The sequence below is a fragment of the Vidua macroura genome, chromosome 1, assembly GCF_024509145.1.
Source record: "Vidua macroura isolate BioBank_ID:100142 chromosome 1, ASM2450914v1, whole genome shotgun sequence".
NCBI classification, from domain to species: domain Eukaryota; kingdom Metazoa; phylum Chordata; class Aves; order Passeriformes; family Viduidae; genus Vidua; species Vidua macroura.
The window spans coordinates 71,129,764-71,152,415 of NC_071571.1; the positions used below are offsets into that span (position 1 = coordinate 71,129,764).

General features: G+C 36.8%; 1 protein-coding gene across 3 annotated transcripts in view; it reads right to left on the reverse strand.

The window, feature by feature from the left end:
* Positions 1–22,652, reverse strand: part of GMDS (GDP-mannose 4,6-dehydratase) — a 409,257-nt gene that overhangs the window by 325,583 nt on the left and 61,022 nt on the right. For all 3 annotated transcript variants that reach the window (XM_053983239.1, XM_053983231.1, XM_053983247.1), the window contains 2 exons: positions 22,414–22,501; positions 18,918–19,027 (listed from right to left, as the gene is read on the reverse strand). In XM_053983239.1, coding sequence (XP_053839214.1) covers positions 18,918–19,027; positions 22,414–22,501 — 198 coding nt within the window. The remainder of the gene's footprint in view (positions 1–18,917; positions 19,028–22,413; positions 22,502–22,652) is intronic.

The following is a 22,652-nucleotide window of genomic DNA, read 5'->3' on the forward strand; positions in this document are numbered from 1 at the left end:
GACTTAAACAAGCTCATGCTCATTCTGCACTAGAAATGGCTACAGTAAAAGTGTTATTTTATGTCTGTGCTTCTGAGAAGAGTCTCTATCATCTTGACTGCTTGAATTAGCAATTACTACTGGTACATTAAACAAAACTATGTCACCACCTAATAAAACAATTGATTTGCTTACTCTTCAAGAGGAAAATACCAGTTCTCCTACTGACGCTGCTGCAAGTAGAGGAGGGAGAAACCATCCTTCTCGCCTCCTGTGAAAGGATTGGGCTCTGGCCATGATCAGGAACACACCAAGTAGAGCACTGATCTAACCCGATACAGCAAGTACTGCATGCACCTGTAACACTAACCCCAATGTGCACTATTATCCCAAGGAAAAAAAGAAAAGAAATACCTCAACTTAGAAGTCAAAGCAACAAAAACTCAAGTAAGGCTCTTTTTGAAGAACAAACAAACAAAAAATCAATCCCTTGAGCTTGGGGTACAGCCACATCATGGCTGGAACGTCCTATTAATAGTGTCTGACAGAGTAAAAACAGTTATCACATTGCAAAGTCTGAATTATTCCCACAGAATTCAACACTTGAAAAAGTCCAAAGCATTTGTTTTTCCAGAACAGTTTTATAAACATAACCTAGTCATTAGAATATGCAAGCATCCTTTATAAAGTATATCTAAATATCTATTAAGACTAGATGGCTGAAACGCACACATTCTGGCAGGGAAGCATGTGCACTTCTGAGACCAGCCTACCTTTGAACCTCTTCACCGTAGCTTATGTTTTGAAGTAGGAAACCATAAATGGAAGTTGTTGCTTTCTTCACTTCACATACAAGATGAAAGGTCCCCACGGTCCCCACGAAATGCGTGTCGGATCAACAGATCCGAAGATGATGAAAGGCAGCAAAAGTGACACAGAGGAGCTCTTGTCACATGGAACAACAGATCTGTGCCATCAGCACAGCCCAGCGGGGCAACACACCATCCTGCCTTGGGGATGCAGTTAAATGCTGAAGTAATATGAAATATTACTATGAAATAAAGCCATTTTCTTAGAGACAGATAGATACTCTGCTCTGCACAAGTTTGTTTCCAATATGCTAGCTCAGGGAAGAGCTGCCTTTTAGCTCCAGATATGTTGGAACATGCCTCAGAATTGTGGGTCTCTACAGGAGGGATTTGAAAAATATTAGACTTTGAGATGTGAAGAAAGGAGGTTTTGATTTTAAATATTATGTGCAAAGACACTCTGGGTTGGTGTAAAGGAGTAGAAAAGTAGTTTGTACCCACTGTCAGCTGCTCAGTAAAGATCTTAGGTCATCACAGGTGAAGTAGGATGCAGGTTACTAGGTGGTGAAACAGCCTGAGGGCAAGTCAACAAATTACACCCAACTTTGTTTTCAGCTTTGAGAAACATTCTGTAACTTTTTTCCTTAAATTAAAAATTTTATAATTTATAGACAAATAATGAAGATCCAGGGGGAAAGCAACTCCAAATCCAGTGCAGTAGATCTTCACTTAAAAATTTTACAATCAAGTTAAAGACAAAACTTTAGAATCAAGTTAAAAACACAGAAAAAATGAAGGATACTAACTTTACATGTAGCTTCTTCTTAAAAAAAAAACCCAAACACCACCAAAAACAACAAACTCCAAACAAAACAACCAACCAAAAACCTAATGAGAAAAATACTATTCCTGTATTACTGCACAGGAGGTTGTAGGTTCTGTTTTGGTTTGTTTTAAACAGAAAGCCAAAATCATAGCAGCATTACAGCAAGCAGGCTGTATTAAAAGCTGTAAGAAGGAGCTGAAGCAATACTTTGCTCGGGTACCAGCACCAGTTGCAGAGCACACAAGTTTCTGCATGCTTGGGGTCTTTCTATTCTGAGCAACACCTGAGAAACATACAGGAAAAAATAATTCACAATCTTCTGTGACAGTAAGCATGCATGTGGAAAAAAAATGAATCCTGTAGCACTTAAGAGTATTCAACCAAATCTGGAGTGTTTGAAGGAGATCCTGCTTATTGTGGAAGGGTCAGACTGGATGACATGTAAATGTCCATTCCAACCCAAACCACTCTGATGCCATAATTTTATTCAATACACAATCATCAGCATCTCCATGGCTTTCTTCCCCTCCTCATATCTACATACATACAAATACAACTGAACATTCCTGACCAGGGGACTATAAAAGCCTGCAGCTAACTTGTACTTAGGTTTGACAGAGATGTGCACATTTTTCATTTTAAAAATTGAATTTAATGAAAAAATTTTGTTCTTAAGGTTGCCTGGATAACTTTTACCTCCCAGGAGCAAATAGAGTCTAGGATCTGTCTCTTCCTAAGTACTGTAGCTCTGCACTGATGATCTGTGGTTCATGTCTCCTGGGATGAAGCCCAGAAATGCCTTTAGTAAACAACACAAATACTCTCAGAGTTGACTTGGCACAAAAATGAGTATCTAGTTCAGGATGAAGAAGCTCTTCACATAACTGTGAAAATTATGCCAGCTTCAGCTTTTACATATTCTGTGCTTGCATAGTTATTGTGAGCTAAGTCGCAAACCACTGCAACAGAGTATGCGCCTGTAAAATGCTGCACAATCTTCTGATGCAACTTCAGTTTTTTTAAGCAATCTGACAGAAGACAAACACCCTGGAAAAGTATTTTCCATTCCCCATCATCTTTTAACTATACTGTTCCTGCCAACTGCTTTATCTGAAAGCTGATTTTGACAAGACAGATAAACCTGCAGAACTGGTGCTGTTTACATTTGCCCTTTTAATTTGGTAGTGTTTTTGCTGGGAGTTAATGTAATTGTTTTGGTTTGGGTTTTGGGTTTTTTTTACATTTGGTGGTGTTTTGGGGTTTTTTTGGATGTGGGCTAGTGTTTCTACCTGCATTATCTCATTGGTCCCTGCAACAATATTCAGAAGGATTCCAAATGACAAATACAGAAATCTAAGCTTTGGAGGACTGTACATGCAAATACATATGGCAGTTAAAGTACTGCTCTGGATTCAAGAAGACTGACACAAAACATTGGCCCAAGGAGCCTCCATTTACATTTAAAACCACCTTGCTGGCAACAGAATTATTTCGTGATCAGACGTATCATGGCAAAGGTGTATCAGGATATTGATGGGGGATTTGTGCATGAAACCACCTCTCACAAAGCATTATCCCTACATTGAGTCTTGTTTTGATGCTTGCAGAGCATTTATTACTTTTTATTTTTTAAAAAAAGTGATGTACAGATACCCACTCTTAGACCTAAACATGAGATAATGGAATGATTTCCTAACTTGCTCTGAGAGCAGGGAATATGCAGAACATCATTTTCTCTGTCAAAGTAGAAACACAAAATGGTTTGGGATGGAAGGGACCTTGTAGGTCACCTAGTTCCAAACCCCCCAGTATGGGCAGGGACAATGAAGATTCCAAATTCCATCCTACTGGTCTCATAATGTTAAACATACAAAGAAGGGACTTCTTTTCCATGTGTATCTTGTATCCTCCTTCCCACTAAGGAATTCAGTTGACCCACAAATTAAGGACCTGCAAAACTATCCAGAAGCAAGAGTGAGCTGCTGCAGATCATTGAGCTTTCAGTATCTGCATATTTTGTATTTTTACATCTTATTATTGTTGTAGATAGTTCTATCCACTAGCCCCTCTGGGATAATGTTTGGCCTAGTTTTCAAGAGCAACTTGAAGATTAGGAGGTGGGAACAGATGGTTTTAGTCAAAGCCCTTTAAATCAGTTCCAAAGTGTAATATTTTCACATACTCCCCATGCTTACCACCCATCTAAAAAAATAAAAAGAACAAAAATCAAAAAGTGACAGAAAAGGAAAAAGAAAGATGAAACAGATTAATTCATTTCGTCTGGCTTTTGTACTTCAATTTGATAAGTTTTAGTACGTAATAAAACACCCAATCTACTGCAGTTGTACTATTATCATTACATTTAGCACATGACATGACAAACAGTAAAAATCTTTAGCATTACTAACATACAGAAAATACTTCTGATGATATTCCAAGTAATTAATCTGTTGCCACACAGGGTAACCAAGTCTTATAATGATGCAGTTCAACATGGATGAGATGTGGTATCTAATAATAACAGTTTAATAAACAGTTAACAGAGTAATCTTTTCTGTTATCCGCTCTCTAATAATTTGTCACATCTTTTGTAGAACAGTTTCTCACACAGAACATATTATATATATATATATTATAACAGAACAAACCAAGGGAAAGAAAAAAAATTAATAGCCTCCAGGTCTCACTGCCTGTCAGGCAAGCAATTTCTCATTTAAAACACAACATTTTAAAAATAATTACTATGTTTCCAAGTTAAGAGAAATACAATAATTGGAATTCTGTGGGATAGCTACCATTTCATGAAGATACTTTAAATTACAGTCATTGACAAAAATAACTATTTCCCTATTGCCCTCTTAATTTCAACCACAGTTTCTAAAGCAAAGGTTTTTAAAACTAGCTCTAGTTACATGAAAGGATGGTCAAATACAGTAATAAATGTACTAATAACAATTTCAGTAAAGGGAAGAAAATATGAACAGGCCACCACAGACTGTCTGGAGAAAAAAAATCCTAGACACTAAGGAAAAAACCTCCTCTTATTTATAGGCTATGCTTACAAAAAATAACATGTGTGCTTAAGTTCTTAAAATGAATCCACCCTCATTTATAGCAAACATTTTTAACTACACTTTTATAATATATGGACAAAAATTATGTTTTAGATGAGCAGATTTAATTTAGTGAGTATATATTTTCTGATTTTATGCAAATCTAATCAGGTTGTACAGATCACTTCATGTAGGCTAAAAGCTAAAGAAACCAAAAAATCAGCACTAATTAATGAAGATCAAGAAGCTACACGAGCCACCAACTTTGCAAGAACTAGTTTGCAAGAACTTTGCAAATACTAGTCCAATTAAAGCCAAGAAAAAACACATCAGAAAGCTTAGTCTGAAGTAAGATCCCTAACTGTGTATTAGTAGAAGTGAATCAAATATATATTTCCATTTAACTGCTCCATTTAAGCTATGGTTTGACATTACAGCATGATACTGCCATCCAGAAGAGGCGCTACAACCGCAACAGAGCCCACTTGGGGTTTGGAAGACAGGTGGAGAAGCATCTCTGTGCTGGAGGTGTTGCCACATACCCAACACAGCAGGTAGAGATTAACACACAAACAAACCCAAGGGAACTTCATCAAAGGTGTGAAGTGACAGCCAAATTTACTCACATCCAAGTGCACTTTGGGATGTTCTTTTCAGACTCATAGGCATATGAATGAAAGCTACTTCAAAAAGATTAAAAATTACTTGTGATGTTTTTATTCATGACATTTAATGACACTATGGAAAAAGTTCCTCTTCAAATATTAAAGGCAAAGTGTTCATCTTTCCACACCCCACAAAATCAAAAGTGCCAGCTTATATAAAATAATATAAATCTAACCATAAATTAAAAGTTAAACTACATTTAATTAAGTTTCAATTGCTTCCTTGCCTTGAAATGTAATTGCATTTTCAATATATTGTCCTTGCAACCTTTAAATCTTCAAATTATTTATACTCCATGGCATTAAAAAGTCATGTTTCACTTTGTTAACACTGCACTTTGTGAACATGTTAACATCTAACAGTAAATATGCATATATAACATATCATTAAGAAAGATACCCCTCCTATAAAAATATTAGCATTTGCTTACAAAAGAAAAGTCAACTTTAATCTATACTTGCTGACAGAAAGGATAATATATTGCAGGCAATTCTGTTTTATCAATGGGGGTTATTATAATAAACTTTCTTTTACTTCCCCTCCCCCCACTCTTGTTTTAAGGCAAACTATTCACAGATTAAAAATATTTCTGCTTTATTAGGGAAACCATTGACAGAATGGAAAAATTGCCCTGTGAATGAGGACAGGTTTTCATACTAGATACTGTTACATGGATTTTTCAACCATTAAATTGCAACAATATTACTGTTAATAGATTGCTAAATCTACACTGATACTATCATAAATATCTTCTATTGATCAGCAGCATGTCATTATTGGGAATTTTTGACTTCAATATGACTTGATGCCAGTCGTCAGATTTTCAACTATTTTAAACTGAAACATTGGAGAAAAAGTTCAAATCATTTGCTTTGACTTACTTAGTAAAAATAAAGAATACCCTACACTAATATTTATAGAGGAATTCTAGTTCAGTACCTTAACCACAAATTCAAAGCAGCAAATTACAAGCAATAAACTACTTTACACAATTTAAACACAGCTAACAGTATGCAATTCTCCAAAAACCACCCAAAGTTTGTCTTCAACTGACTTGTATGACATTCTTTTAAATCCTAATTAGCATTCAGCACTTACAGTCCAAATTTCTAATACATATTCCTTATCGTTATAAGCTATTAAAAATACAATGCAGAAACATGTAGAGTAGCATTATGAAACACAGCCATTCAGTGGAACTTGCAGCATTCAGTAATGGCACATCTAAATGTGACAAAATGAAAATGCACAACACCTAGAAATACTGACAGCTGAACAAAATCAAAGTATTAGACAGAGTTCAGTAACAAAAACCTGCAAGCATGAAATGCTCCCAAGCACTATAATGAATCTCTGCCAGTGATGTGAGTCGCCTTCAAGTCACACCTCATGACAAGTCAATCAGCCCCTTTTTTATTTTTTTTTTTGGTAAAAGTATTGCAACCAGTTTCAGTAACATCTAGTACATTAAAAAAAAAAAACCAAACAAAACAAACTTGAAGTGTTTTACAGAATTCCTTGCATAGTACATCTGAAAACAATTCTCACTTATCAGCTATATACATACTGTAGTGTTTCAATTGAGTTGTAACTTTTGAAACCTGCAGAAAGAATTATATACCTTTTTATTTCAAAAAAATTGCAAAGACTGCTACTGTAATTCAAGCTTAGACATGGAAGAGAACAGTATAGATCAGCATCATAAAAAAAGCATCTTATAGTATCCTTCACTCAATGCAAATTTTATTTTATTTTTTTCCAGTGGAATTGGGATTTTAGATAATGTGGATTTATTAAACTAACTGAATCTTTTACTAGCTCCAAAGACTTAGCTATGCTGAATGTATGCAATGTTTTCAGGAGCATTTTTTAGAGCCTTGCAATTAAATTTTACTGCCCAGCTAACTAAATACATAGGTTGCATATGCCTTGTAATTAAAAGACATCACTTCTGGTGGATGTTCTTTGCCACAGTCGAGTTTTAGAAACAAGTCAAACGAAAAATATTACACCAATATAAAATTAGAAAAGCTCCACAGAACTCACAGCTTCTTACACAAACACACACAGAGCTTAAAAAAAAATCAGGAATATTAAGCATATTAAAATCTTTAAAGCAGTGATTAAAGCTTCTAGCATCCTTTAATTTGTTTTTACATCCTTATTTGATGCTGTAGTCTTTGTTCTGATGCTATGCCAGTGAAATTGCATCACCATGAAGCAACATTATGCAAGAATGTCTGGCTAAAATTAAAATGCTATTTCTCAGCATCACATACTTACAGGAAAAATGCAGTTCAGACATTCACAATTCAATTATGCTAGCCAATATATTTGGTAAATACTTAATGAAAAATAGGGTCATGGAAAGCTAGTATGCACAGTTGTATAGGAAAATAAACCACTAGACTAATTCTGTTGCTCTAACCAGTCTTTTGGAGTCCAAGTCTATCACCAAAGATGCTCACTACAGCTCCGTTTCAAAAAGTTGGAGCAATCAAAACAAGTTGAAATTGAGGAGTTCTTAATGTAAAGTAACACATTACTGGATTTTTTTTTTTTTATTAAGCTTTTTCCAAATAATCAGCTATTACATAAAACAAACCTAACCTCTACAAAACAAGTCACATGTTAGAGCACAAACACATACGCAGATGTTCTCTCTCTCCAAACCTGAGTGTTTTGCACAAGCAGGGGAAAGTTCCTATGTTACAGTTCTTTAGCATCTATAAAAAATGAAGAAACTTCCTGAATAGCTGTTTTCTGCCTAATAAAATGTAGCACAGCATCATCTCAATAAGATTAAACTGCAGCAACAGTATTTAAAGTCTTCTGATTCCTAATTCCGATGGATTATCAATAAATACCAGATGTACACTGTTTACAGAGCAAAAAATCATCTCATTCACAAGAGACGGTTAAGATACAATATTCTATACAGATTCTCTCATGATTTTTGCTTTAAAAATAAAAATGAACACAACATCAAGAGATCCCAGGCATCCCAAAATGACAAAAAACTTTCACTTTTTCCTAGCAGCAACATTTATTGACAATAAAAAAGTAGCACAAAAAAAAAAAGTCTCAACACAGTTCTGGAACTTATAAACAAATAATGTTTCCTCTTCCTTCAATTTCTAAAATGTTCAAGGAAAAATAGAAACTTGTGCCCATGGTCTATTGTAACACTGGAATTAATCTCTGTTCTGTCACTCCTATGCACACAGCCATGCTAAATCATAGGGGTTCTGTGAGTTTGATTGTGCATATCTCACTGCAACAGTTCTTTTACAGGAATGTTTTGTGTGATTTAAGTTTTCTCAATGCTGTTTAACACACTAAGAAAATAAATGAAAACATTTTTTACCGCAGAAAATACTTTATTTCTCTTGTTTGCATGCCTGTAAAACACTGAGAAGCTTTAAGATACACAGTCTATTTCATCCACAGATGAAGGAAGTCAAGAGGATATACATACATTTTTAAAGTTGCATAAACCACAAAGCCAAACTTACATAGAACAAAGAACAAATCTAGCATTACTCAGCAAGAAGACTGGAAACATGCACACACACATACACCCCGACAGTTCTAATGAAACTGAAGGAAAAAAAGAAATACTGCTTTGTTATGCAAATGCACCATTTCAAAATTGAGAAAATTAAATGATGTCATTCAAGCTAATATCCTCGCCTCAATGGAAAAGTAGCAAGAGACAACAACAACCCTCCCTCCCCAGCAACCCCCTTACAAACATTTCAATGAGGTTTGGCTTCAATAGCAGTCTGTAGCATTTAGCCTCAAGAAGAATTACCAAGAGAGTTTTGGAACTGCTTATTTTAAAAAGTTTGCATTTGTTCTGCCAACCTAATTCATCAAGACAATCAGTGCAATGCATGTATTATTGCATAGTCACAGATTTTTCATAGCTTCATTTCTAGTGTTCAGAACAGCAATTTAGTAAATGGTTTGTAAAAATATAAAAACACAACCATGTTATTTCTTCCAAGAATTTAATATGTCTCCATGGAAGTATGTTCAGAGACACAATGAAAAAAAATTGAATTATATAACAGATTTAACACTTAGCAAAAGAAAAAAATGTATTAAAATAGCTTCATATTATTACTTATCCAAAAAAATCACATGCATTTCCTTAATTTCATAGCTTCACCCATGTTCATATAGCAGATACTGTATATAATTGTTATACCTAGATTTTTCTTACAATTGCCACTCTAAGAAATTAAATAATAATAAAATAAGCAAAATAATATTAAAAAAAATGACACACAGACACGCTCATTCTTCTGCACGAGCAGTAATTTAAGCACAATGAAAAAGCTCCAGAAGTCAGAGCTATTATATTAACACTTTCCACAGGGTACGATGAATGATACTGAAAATCACCTACACTCTGGCAGACCTGTGTTACCCTCCAATCTCAGTAAATTGCAGCAGCTTGCACTAATTGCAACACTTCAAAGTGAGTCAAATATAATTTTCTTTAAACCTGTAAAAAATAAATTACATAGTGGTTTGGGTTTCTTAATAGCTTGATGAAGAGGGTGGATGGATCACTAAAATATCAAATCAGGGAAAAAGAAATGTAATTATATAAGAAATAAGTTCTTATCAAAGTAGAAACCTCCCAGATATCCCCCAAGCTGCTGCAATAGTTTTTCAGGCAGATGGGTTTAAAAGCACGTTTACAGAAAGTAAACACTTAATGAGGTCTATGATAAATATAGCCAGTAAATCTAATGCTCAGCCAGGATGGTTGCACTCAGAGCTGTAAGAGAAATAAAATATATTACAAAATAATATATCACCCCATATTGAGTTTTCTAGCCTTGACACAATTTCTAGACCCGTCATGCTATACTACTAATAATAATTTCTCAACTTCTTTTACATCTTTCTACCATGATACCTTAAAATCTGAGGGCTTGAGCAATCATTGACATCAAAGCCTTCAATTCTACCTTTTATTTTGGGATCGCCCTACTCTAAAATTTTAGATGTAAATGAGCATAAAACAAAATATGCTAATGCTTATGATGACTGCAGCTATTTTGCAGCCATTAATTTTGTACTTAATAAATACTAAGCCAAACCCTGGACTAGTTTTATTAATCAAACACTTCTAGAGACAGATCTGCAGCTTGACCCATTTTAACAGCAAATCTAATTTTGGGGATCAGAACAGAACAGACTGCAGCTCTTTTCCTAAGAATGCTGACATTTAAGTAAACCTTACCAAAGAATGCTTGCCTGATTGAGGACTGACATTTCCTTTCTCTAACTCACTTAAATAAAATATAGGCTTTCTGGCCAACTCCTACAGTACCCCAAGGCAGCTGTATATCACTTTCAGTTGCAACTTGTGAATACTTTCTTTTTCTTTCTGTCTCTTTATTTTGACATGCATATTATGTTAGCTGATTTCAATCATGTTGCATGAGTGGATGACATACCTTAAAAGATTAAGTTTTGCCACCTGGGACTACTCCAGAAATTCAGTACTTTATAGCATCTCATGCCCTTCTTCATCCTCTATGCGCCTGCACTATCAATAGTAGCTTTCTTCCCTATTTTATGCCAAACGACAAGTCTTTCAAGGCTGCAGTTGATACAAGTCAGCTTGAAGTGTCATTCCCCCCCCATTTCCATTCCAGGATGGAGCTGCTCCATTGTGTACAACACTCTGCTGCCATCTATTTGACACAAGAAATACAACGCTGTGAATACCACAGCTGGTTTTGCCTTCCCTTTCCCCACCTTTCTCTTCCCCTGCAGCAGCTGTTAGAAGAAAATTCTCAGGGAAGTTTTTGATCACTCCTCCCTGCTCATGCCCAGAAGCAGAAACCACTTCAGCAATTACTTTTGTACTAAAAAAAAAATAGCTACAGTAACAGCAGATATTTGATTACTGCAAACAAAAGTAGAATTATATGATATACCACTCTTCTCTGAAAAGGGAATCCAAGTTAACAAACTTCCATCTGTAGGCCACCTCTAAATAAAATATACTTTAAACAATTATTTTAAAATTTGCAATTTAATTATGCAGCAGCAGAACTCATTAAGGGTTTGATTTCAGCAGGTATCCAGATGTAACTGGGGCTGTGGCGCTGAATGAATACGGATTCACCAGTTGCCCCCCTTCACTACACCAGACTTAAAATTCAGAAGTCAGTTAGGAAGTCAAATCACAGAGCCTCCAAGTAGAAACCACACACAGAGCACGAGATGAAGGAGGCGGTACTTCACCCGTCATCAGGGTCACAAAGATAAACACCACTTCATTCATCACAGCATTCAGCCTGCTTTGTATGTGACTGCACAAAACAAGAACAGCAGCTGAAAAAAAGTCCCCAGCTTGCATTTGTAAAATATCATGCAAAAGACACCCACTGAAGCTGCAAAAAACTCTTAAAGGAATCTATAATCTTCAGTTACAGATCCATGACAGTACATTCTGCTCTTTAGTTACTAAACCATATGGAAAAGTCCTGTCGCAGGGCTCAGTCTGGTCCTTTTCGCATCCCTGATTAAGCACTACTTTTTTTTACATGGCTGCTTTCCCAATACACTTAAGTAACATATTTGCAGGAATGTGCTCCAGCATTTACCCTGGAAATGATTCATAAGATAAAACAGCAAAACGAAAGACTAAAAAAGTGCAAGCTTTTCACAGGAATTATAAATAATGTCACTGTGATCCAAAACGCATTTGAACTCTTGTGTACTTTTCTACAGAGAGGGAAAGAACACCTTAGTTCAGAGCAAGAGAAGGGAGAAAAGGAGGGGCTTTATTGCTGAAGGGAGGGTGCAGGTAAGGAGAAAATGAGAGATATGGAATAGGAGGGCACAGAGGCAATACCAGCCTGCAGCAGAGGTCATGAGAGTTCTTCGGTAGTAAAAATATACCCATAAACATAATGCCTTAATTTTCTAATTGGTATTAACATAAGTAGTACTTGGTTTGGAGAGCAATTTGTTAAAGCTTGTATTTGTTAATAAATACTAGTACCACTGAGTGCATTGTTCCATTGTTCTTTTTATTTATTCATAGCATTTGCAGCTATAATACATATAGTTAACTATTAAAGTTAATCTGTTTAATAAAATTAATAGTTGCACTAAGTTTTTTCCTAACACTTGGTTTTAAATCTATTTAGTCTGACAAAACAAGCTGCAATTACAGGATTGTATAAAGTTGCCATAAATACTTAGTGAACCAAGTGAAGAGACATATATAATTCCAATTGCTAACTATTACTGGAATTACCTTTCCTTCCAGGCCACACAGAATCTGTTTGAACAGGTACTGCACATACTATACTAAAAATATTGCCCAAAATATTTCAAGTTTAAAGCTACCTAAAACCTGACCACTGAAAAGGAATTAGATTGCTTAAAGAATTTAAGGTACACAGCAAAACAACACATATAAGCATTTGAAAGAATCACTTGAGAGGCTTACTCTGCCCTCTGGTGCACTCCATCCCACAAGGACACAGCATCCTGCACAAATCTCAGGAGAGAATCCAAACAAGTGCAACAGTCTGAAGTTAAAGCAGTTAAAAGGGTGTGCTGAACTAAATTAAGACAGTTCAGCACCCTACAAGATCACACAGTGGGTAATACCAGCATGAGCAAAAACACTGCAGGATAGAAGGTAGTCCAGCTAGTATTTATTCTTTTATATTTACAGCAGAGAGCCTACTTGTCCTGGCTAAGAACCAAGATCCCACCATCTAATGCCCTGTGCAAATACAGTGTTTTCTGGTTAGCACAGCAATTTTCCAGTGAGATTGTGTTCCCAAGGCTGTTGTTACAAGCTGCCACCACCAGTAAACAGATGACAGGAGACTGACAGGTACCCGAGCATGCCACAGAACCACCACTCCACACAGAGGTCCTAGACTAATCAGAGGTACCCTAGGGCAGAAGGCTCTATATTCGTAGCCTGATAGTATAAATCAGATTTGGAAACTCAGCTTTTGGCTAACAAATTGAACAGTCACGCATGCTAAATTAGACAGAATTTGATATCATATTGAGACAATGACATATTCTATAAAGCCCAGCTATAAAATTCTCTAATGACATAAAATTAAGGCCTGTTAGGCACGTTTTCTCCTGTGAATAAGTCCTACTACATCTCTACAGAGTATTGCTAATATTCTTTAAAATTAACTAGACTAGATCTTGTTACACTGAACAGCCAAAATATCTCTTCTATAAAACATACAAAAAAATCCATTCATTTTCTCAGAAGCTGTGAGCTTCTGTGACATTCATAAGAAGCTTAAAACCCATGCAATAATAAAACAGCATACTGAACGATAAGAGCCACAAGGTACAGGACATGAAACATGAATTATGCAATTATAAGCAATTATCAGCCTTGCCAGTAATGAAATACTGGAAAAGCTTTACAAATAATTCTTTGAATTATTTAGCCTACAGTTTCACATAAGCAATATTAATGAAAAAGAAGTTTAAAAGTCCAAGTGCCCAACAACAACCAACACTATTTTTTGCCATGAGAAAACATTGCAAGATCAGAACCCAACTGTGTACATACAGTTAGCACATAAAAATAGAAGTAGCGTCATTAAGATTTACTTGTTAATGATACTTATGCGTGATAAAAAAACCCCACCCAAAAAAATTAGAGAGGAGTATTCCTGTTAAATGGACCATACTACAAAAACATCTCCAGTGCAAAAGAATTCTTTTCAGAATTAATCCATCAAATAGACAATGATAGAGCTATTTTGTTCAGTGTTACTGAGATATTTGAAGCTAAGAAAAACCAAACTGAAGAGTTTCCAACATACGGAGCTTTAATAGAGAGCTCTTCTTTAAGGAGGGCACATTCCCAAACCTGGCTATTGAACAGCATGAGACTTTGAAAGGATGCCAGAACTCTGCAATCAGGAGACTTCAGTACTTAGTTCCATGCTAAGTTATTCAGTGCCTTGAGTTTCCTCACAGCTAAGCACTCACTGTACACGTGCCATGAAAGCGCGTTCCTTATGTGAGACTGCCCCAGAGCAACGCCATCCTCTGTGACACAGACTTTGTCACAGATGATTTTCAGCTCTACTAACTGCATGGATAGAAAAGTGATGGGAGAAAAGTACTGCCCCTACAACACCACTGATAAAACCTGCAGGAGAAAGCCAGCTATATATAGTTTTAATTACCAGATTCACTTGTGTACTAAACAGGAGAATGCCAGCTTCCATGCCATGACCCAAACACCACCTTTTTCACTATTAAGTTGCACAGCACCATCTCCCCGCAGCAATTATCACAACCACAATTACAACCGCTGGAAGAAACATCCCATAAGAGACTGTGACAGGAAATTATAAAGATGACCTGTTTCCCATATGGTTCATATTCCTCAGACTGCGAGGAGTCTGGGGACGCAAACAGGCTTTAGAATGTGATGTAGTAGTAGATAAGTAGATAAGTTCTCTTCTCTCTTCAGGTAAGCTAAGAAAGCTCATCCTTATATATCCTGGTCCTCATGGGTGATTTTTACCATCCTGACATCTCTTATGGGGACAATACAGCAGGTACAAGCCAGAAGGTTTCTGGAGGGCATTGATAACCTGACGCGGATGACTGAACAGCTCACAACGGGAAGTGCTATGAACAGACAATTCTCACAGTCAAGGAAGAACTGGTCAGGATAGTCTTAGCCCACAAAAGGCTGAAGGACTGGAGGATCTGTCATGTGAGGAGAAGCTGGAAGAGCTGGGGCTGTTTAGCCTGAAGAAGGCTCAGAGAGTGTTCTCCCTGATGTGTCACCTGATGAGTGGGATGGGAAAGGATGACTGAGACAGACTCCTCTTAGCTTATACAGTGACAGGAGGTGAGGCAATGGTCAGAAATTGAAATACAGGAAACATGCCATGTAAAAATATGAAAATTTGTGGTGGTGTGTGCTTGTTTTTTACTGTAAGAGAGAAGGAACTGAACAGGTGAGGAAACAGGTTGCTCAGGGAGGTTGTGGGGTCTCCATGCTATTAAACACTTGACTGGACAAAGTTCTTTGTAACCTGCTCTAGATAACTCCACTTTGAGTAACCCGGTTGGACTATGCTGTCTCCAGAGATCCCTTCTGCCCTTCAACCATTCTGCAACTCTGTTGAAAGTATATGATGCAAGCTTTTGCTTGTGTACTTCAAGTTTCCCCTCTCTGTGGATATCACACTTTCCCACCAACCAGCATCCAACTGCAGATTCAGGATTCAGTAAGAGACATGGGTGAGCACAGGCTTTTGCATAAGTTGGGATTTTCCTCCCTGGGCTCTGAAGACCTATGCACTGACCAGGCTATTTAATACTACTAGGACAGCAAGCCATGAAACCAGCCCACATTTTACTCAGATACACTGAAAAAGTTTCAAGTGTTAAAAGAAAGGTAACTTTTACTGAGGTTACACTGCCTTTTGGATTCAAAAATTTGTCAAATAATACTTGCCAGCTTCACTAGTTCAGTACAACTCAAAGCAAACAAACAAAATTTTACAGTGCACTCAAATACTGATGTGATTGTCTGTCCTTCAAGAAAAAATAGTTCCAACTTTATATCTATGTGTGTGTGCCTCCTCCAAAAGACTGTGCAAAAAGAGACATTTACATCATTTTAGACAACCTACATTTGGATAATTGATTTTGAAGACATTCAACAAAGAGATATGAATATAGAGTTATGGATAACAGAATTTGGATTAAGCCATCTTCATGCTACTATACACAATAATAGATAATTATTTAGAATCAATGTACTGTGAACTCCCATAAAACCAAATTAAATGAAAAACAAAACATAGCCAGTTCACCAGATTCCCAAAGAACTACAATTCAAAGCAGGAGGACATATAAAGACTGAATAGAGAAAATGAGGCTAAACTGTTTATTTAGTAGTCGTGAAGTGAATGTGCTACTGTTTTCTAAACATCCCATGGTGAAGCCACAGTGCAGAGAGCTAATCCCTGTTTCTCACCAAAACAGACAGGAATGCACACTAGATAATTTGTTCCTACTGATGATATCATTCTGTTGAGTTTACTGTTTTTAATGAAGAACAAGTTTCAGTCTTCTCTTACTTTCTCCCATGTACAAGATCAGATCAGCCTTCCAGTGACCTACTTTATGAGTCACAGTCCTCACTATTTATGATTCAGAAAAACGTCTTCTCTGACAGTATTTCCCAGACTACTGTGGGTTCATTCCAAGAACCAATTTCATCTTCACTGGTTTCCTACAGGAAACCAGACCAACTTCCTATGATTTTATTTTCCTTCATTTCAGCACGGCTCACAAACTAACTGGAAGTGAGAGTGATAGAAAACTTTATTCTGCATAAACACAAGCCAATACAAACACCACCAAAAAAATCCCGAAGACGTCACTGGTTCAAAGTGAACAGAATGTGAAGCAAGCTAAGATTAGAAGTTCTTTTCCCTCCTTCCCCAAACATGATACACACAAATTAAGTTTACATAACCACAGTCTAATGCTAACAGCTGTTTAGTGAAGACATTCACCTGAACAGATGGCCAAGTTCTACTCCCTCTTTCAACACTGGGAATTGTTTTAAAACGCTAAACACTGTTGGACTGTTTTTAACTCCTACCAATAACAGGGTCAAGTTCCCCCAACCACCTCAGTCAACAGACTTGGGGTGCTTATCTTCTCTCCTCAAGTGCAACACTGCAGATGCTAGGAAGCAAGCACACCTTGAAGGAGTTAATCTACACTTCCCATAGGACTGCTAACATTGTTTAAGTATCAGCCTGCTGCATCCAGGTGAGCTTCTAATAGAGCCATTTTTATTGTCCTCCAGGACATTAGGACATTAGATTTCCATAAGCCAAGAATCAGCACCAGATCTGCATTGGATCAGAGTCATAGAGCTGGAAGAGACCTAGAAGGATCATCAAGTCCAACTCCTAAGTGAATGGCCCATATGGGAATTAAACCCACAACCTTGGCATTATTAGCCCCATGCTCTAAGCAACTGAGCTAATCATGCAGTGAGACATTTGCAGAATAATCCTTCCCATAACCTATGGCAGAATCATCCAAGAAACTATAGCAGCAGCATGAGCACCACTATTACTCCTTCATACCCTCCCAGTGTTGTGACCAAGCTGTTGCAGCTGCAGCAGGCACATGGAGATAGATGTTAGCATGGTACTAATAATCTAGTCCAAATTAAGTGGGACATGTAATTCCCACAGAGATTGCTATACAGTGAACCAGTTCAAGAGAAGGGATGCTGGGACACCTAGCTGTGGACTGCAAATATCCAGCATAGTTTGTTGGCTCAGATTTCACTGTGCAAAGCAGCAGTTCAGTTATCTTCTGGACCATCTTCTGTCCTTGGACTAATACACTCCTGTTGTTATACTGCTGTACGTGAGCTAATAAACCAGATCCATGTTAACACAGTTAATTCAATCATGCAAGCAAATTAAAAGCAGATTTATTTTTATTTCATGTCTGTATTCTTCTGTGTGCTGTGTGTGTTGTCAAGTAACTGCAGTTTTTCCATGTGATTTCCTCTTGCTGCATTTCAAGGCTTACAGTGATAGGAACGACACACCACTTTTTGTGGGAAGGCTTACTCAGAAAACTAAAGCCAAACTGATTTTCAGGAGGCTTAAATACTCCTTAACTTCTCACTTCAAGAGAAGCCAGGAAATATTACCACTTTAGAATGCTTATACAGTGCACACAATATGGACAGGACTTATGACTGACACACAATTTATTTTAATGACAATTTGCTACCTGGACATCAGCTTCAGTTTGTAATCATGAAGTATGAATGAGGATTTTGCAAGTAAATACTGGTCACTTGTTAGTAAACTGAGCTTTTACAGCAGTGTAGCTTAATAAATGTAAACCACAAAGTTATTGCCTCTGCTATTCATTTTCCATCCTTTTGCTGTAGCAGTACTTGCCAGGGTCAAATTACTAGTTTTTAATGACCCCTTTTTGTTCCACTTTCTCTAACTTGATTTTTTGGTAAGAAAAAGTGTTGTAATACTGCAGGTAGTAACCTATTGTTTGTAGGTCAATATTTCAAAGAGTATCACCTGCATGAAAACTGGTAAAGGAGAAGCCTTTATAGAAGTGATGCATTCTGATATATGTATTGATTTTAAACAAACCAGATAATGTTGTTTTAAGCACTGCTTGGCCCAAGTACACTGCATAATTTCTCAGCTAGGACTGATCAGCAGCAAAGTCTTCAGCAAAAGTTGTTTCACGTGGCAGAAAAACCAGATCTTTGAATATGTAGATTTTGTTGACAATGACAATTAAACCTCTTCTTCTGACATCTTAATATATATTGAGTAGCAAACTCATGCAGTAATTTGGCACCACAGCAAACATGACTGTCTTGACTGAAGGCACTGTTTACCTGATGAAATTAACAATTCTTAAAATAGCAATAAAAGCTGCAGTCTAAAGTAATCAAGGTAATGTATTGACACCACCACCACATATTCACAATTCTCAGTGCTAGAGAAAGCTACTCACCTTGACATGGCTCTGAGCTCCCAGGTTGTAAATCTCAGAGGGTTTGACTTCATTAATGATCTTCACCAGGCAGGTGCTGTCTGTGAGATCCCCATAGTGCAGCTTCATGTCTTCAGAGTTTAAGAATACAGAGTTAATACACTTTAATCTCGGAACAATAATGCATTTTTGGTCCATATCCTATTTCAGGTCAAGGTCTGAGCAAACATTTATTGGAAAAAGTCAAGAGATAACCAGCTAAACTCAGTTTTGCTCCACATAGGAGTAATGAATAGCATTTCAGATTATTTTTTCAATAATCTTATTTATCTATCAACATTTATATCATTTGTTTAGTAGCTTACACTTAATTTTCCCAGGTGTGTTAATAAGTTCAATGTGCGATACAGAATTTCAGTCACAAAAACAGGGCATTTTTTTCGTTTGGGCTTCCATTCTTTAACTGAAAAAATTTTAATAACTTCTCAAGGATCCATCAATGGCTTTCCTCTCCTTCCCAAAATGTTGCATATATTTTAGTTTCTCACTGTGTGTAATTTCACAACACAACAAAAATGTGTAAGGTATCTACTAGATGAACATCTAGATAACATTTCAGTACAACCTGCTTCATTTGTTACTTTTGTTTTTCCATTTAAAAAAATACAAATGCACACTGGAAAGGAATTTAAGAGAACAATTTAACTGTCAGTGAAACATGGTTTGTGATACTATGCATCAAAATCTCAAAATGGGTTAGATACAGATGTTATTTATCCTCTCCAGACATCAGTTGCTTTCTAATTTCTGTGTATCAGCATGAAACCAGTCCTGTCAAAATTTAAAGAGCAAGTTGCAATGGTTTATCAAGTTGTCCTTGTTTTCAGACCCTGACCTGTCAAGAAGATATTGCAAAAGTTAAATTCACAAAATAGATCACCGTTTTGCTCTTATTTAAAATAAAACTGAAAAATCAAACAACCCCACTGCTATTCACAGATCTTTCCAATAAAAAGTTGTAACTATTGATGAATTAGCTGTTTATATTTACTTGCCATATTTGTATAGATTTTAATTTAATTTTTTTTTTTAGTCCTGAAATACCAGGCTTATTACAAGAGATGTGAATCCACAGTACATTTTTTAGCTGCTGTTGAGTTATGTGAACTTTGTTGTTATTTATGCCAGTTTAGGTTTTCCTTTTTTTTTTAAACAATATAAAACAGCAAGGAAGTTAACAGATTACACAGTTCTCAGATGTTCAGCCCTGTACATTCCCATTTAACATGTGCATGAGGTTCTTCAGGTTGATAAAGTAATACAGCCATGGTACATTCTTAGAATTTGTTTTCAGCAGTTGAAAAGGACATTCTGAAGAGACTTCAGACCCAGCTGAAGCCATGGCTTAGGTAATGCTAGGCAGGAAAGAGATGCCAGAGCCTGTGTTCCTCTTCCTACACCAAAGACATGCAGTCCTGCCACAGCGTCCAGGCCAGAGAGCAGTTCCAGAGCTTCCCAGGGGAAGGTGGGCTGCCAGCTGGGCTGACCCAGGAAACAGGGACACCAGCTCACTATTCCCAAAAAATTTAATGCTTTCAAGGAGAGTGCTTATTTTGGTCCACCATCAAGTCTTCAAAGCTTCTGATCCAAATGGCCTTTCTGAAAGAGAGCAGGGAATGAAGCTGTGTTCCCTCTTGGCCCATGAAAAAAGAGGGTCTTTCAAGAGTAAAAAGCTAAGTGGAAAGACTTCATAGAAATGGAGTTTATTTGGTCCACAGATTCATAAACACAGATCAAATGTCAGAACCTTTGGGCTTTAGTAATATTATCCAATCTAAAAACCTCCTTAGCAAAAAACAGCTGGAGGGCTTGCTCTAGGATACACCTTGTCTTCCTTCCTGTGCTCCCTACTTTTTTCATACAAAGAGGTTCACTTTCATGTTCTTGCAACATGCAATCAATTCCTCACAGGAAAAACACACATGGCAAAGATAAAATTAGGGTTTGCTCACATCAACCACTATTGCTTCTTTGCTTCCTCCAGTACTGCCTGGAAACCCATTGTTTTCAAACAGTTTCCATGGAGCAGCCTTTCCTGAGATTCCAAGTCCAATTCCTTCTCCTCCCATTCATATGGCTACATTCTTCAGTTAAATGAAAATGAGATAAGTAGTGAGGGGTAAATTAACATCTGCTTTCTCTTTTCTTCCTTCCATCCCTTTCCTTAAATGTTTGTATATATATTTATTGTGATCTACACTGTCTTCTCAAATCCCTTTTCATAACCACAAGATGGTTCTCACAATGCACAAGTTCCTGTCTGATTTCATTTTCTTCATTCTACCTTGTGAGCCAAGAATGCAAGTCATGGGAAACAGTTCTTACATTGTTCTTGACAGAAAAACAGGTTTCAGTATTCTTCATAAAGATATTTTGTTCAATTATACCCCTCTTTTAATCCGGTACTTTAATGGGCAGTGTACAGTAAGTAGCAACTAATCAGAGCAATACCATGTTAGAAATTAAGCATTTTTAAAATAAAAATTACAAGCAAAGACCAAAGGAAATCTGTAAGTTGCATTATATATTAAACTTGATAAAATTTTTAACCATGGTGTGAAGCAGACTTCAAAGATGTGATTTTTTACACCATGGAGATACTGGTTGTTAACAATACCTTGAACTAGACTATTTAGGACAGCTTTCACAGCTCTACAAAATAGACACATTATGGAGAACTGTGTGCTTTTTAAAGTGCTCAATCCTTCTGCTGAACTGGAGTCATCCGACATTTGAGCTGTTTCTCATTAAGAGACCAGTTAATGTCCTTGAAGATAAAACAAACAATTTATTTGCCACTTGTACACTAAAGGTAATAATTTCAACTTTCCAGATTATTATTGATAACAGAGAATACAGTAAATTGTCAGCAGATTTCCAAGAGCAATGCCTTTCCTTCAGCTAAAGCATGTACTTCCTTCCTTGGGTGCACAAATTCAGAGGGTCCAAAGACTCATTCTTCTAATCATCAGTAAGAACTTTATCATGTCTTATTCATGCTGTCATACAGGCTGTTTCCAAACCTTCACCTCCATCAGACACCATGGAGCTCATGAGGAGACACAAGTAGAGTACCTAAAATAACTGCTTCAAAAAAAACCCATGTTTAACTATTCTGAAATCTTAGTACTTTTAACCTCACATAGCATTTTCCAGGCCCAGCCATTTTCTAACTGCTACTGCCAGCTATTTCTGAACCATGGCAGCATTTCCACACAACATAAAGTACTTTCTGGGTCCCTCTCGTATTTTCCACTTTTAAAAACTCACACATAAGAGTATCCATATTTAATCTTCTTCAGAGAAAAATGGTAATTTTTCTTTCTGAGATAGAGCAGCTAGCTAACACTAGCAGAAGAAAACTCAATTCCCTTCATGTTCCCAGGGATCTTTCTCCACCAAACAGCCCAGATTAAATATAACATATACCAACTTAAAGATAAAAGGAAAGTCTTACTTCCTTCAATGTGAGCCTGTGGGTTCTTATAGAGATGTTCAATCCGGCCTGTATTAAAAGAACTGGACCGACGAACGATGCCATGCACCTGGGGATTGAACAAGGAAAAATGGAAAAGTGGTAAACATGAAGTGGAAAATGTTCATTACCATCACTCAGAATTCTCATGTATGTGGGCCTTTTATCAGGTAATCAGAGCTCATCTCTATTCCTAAAGGTGGACAGTTATCCAATTCACA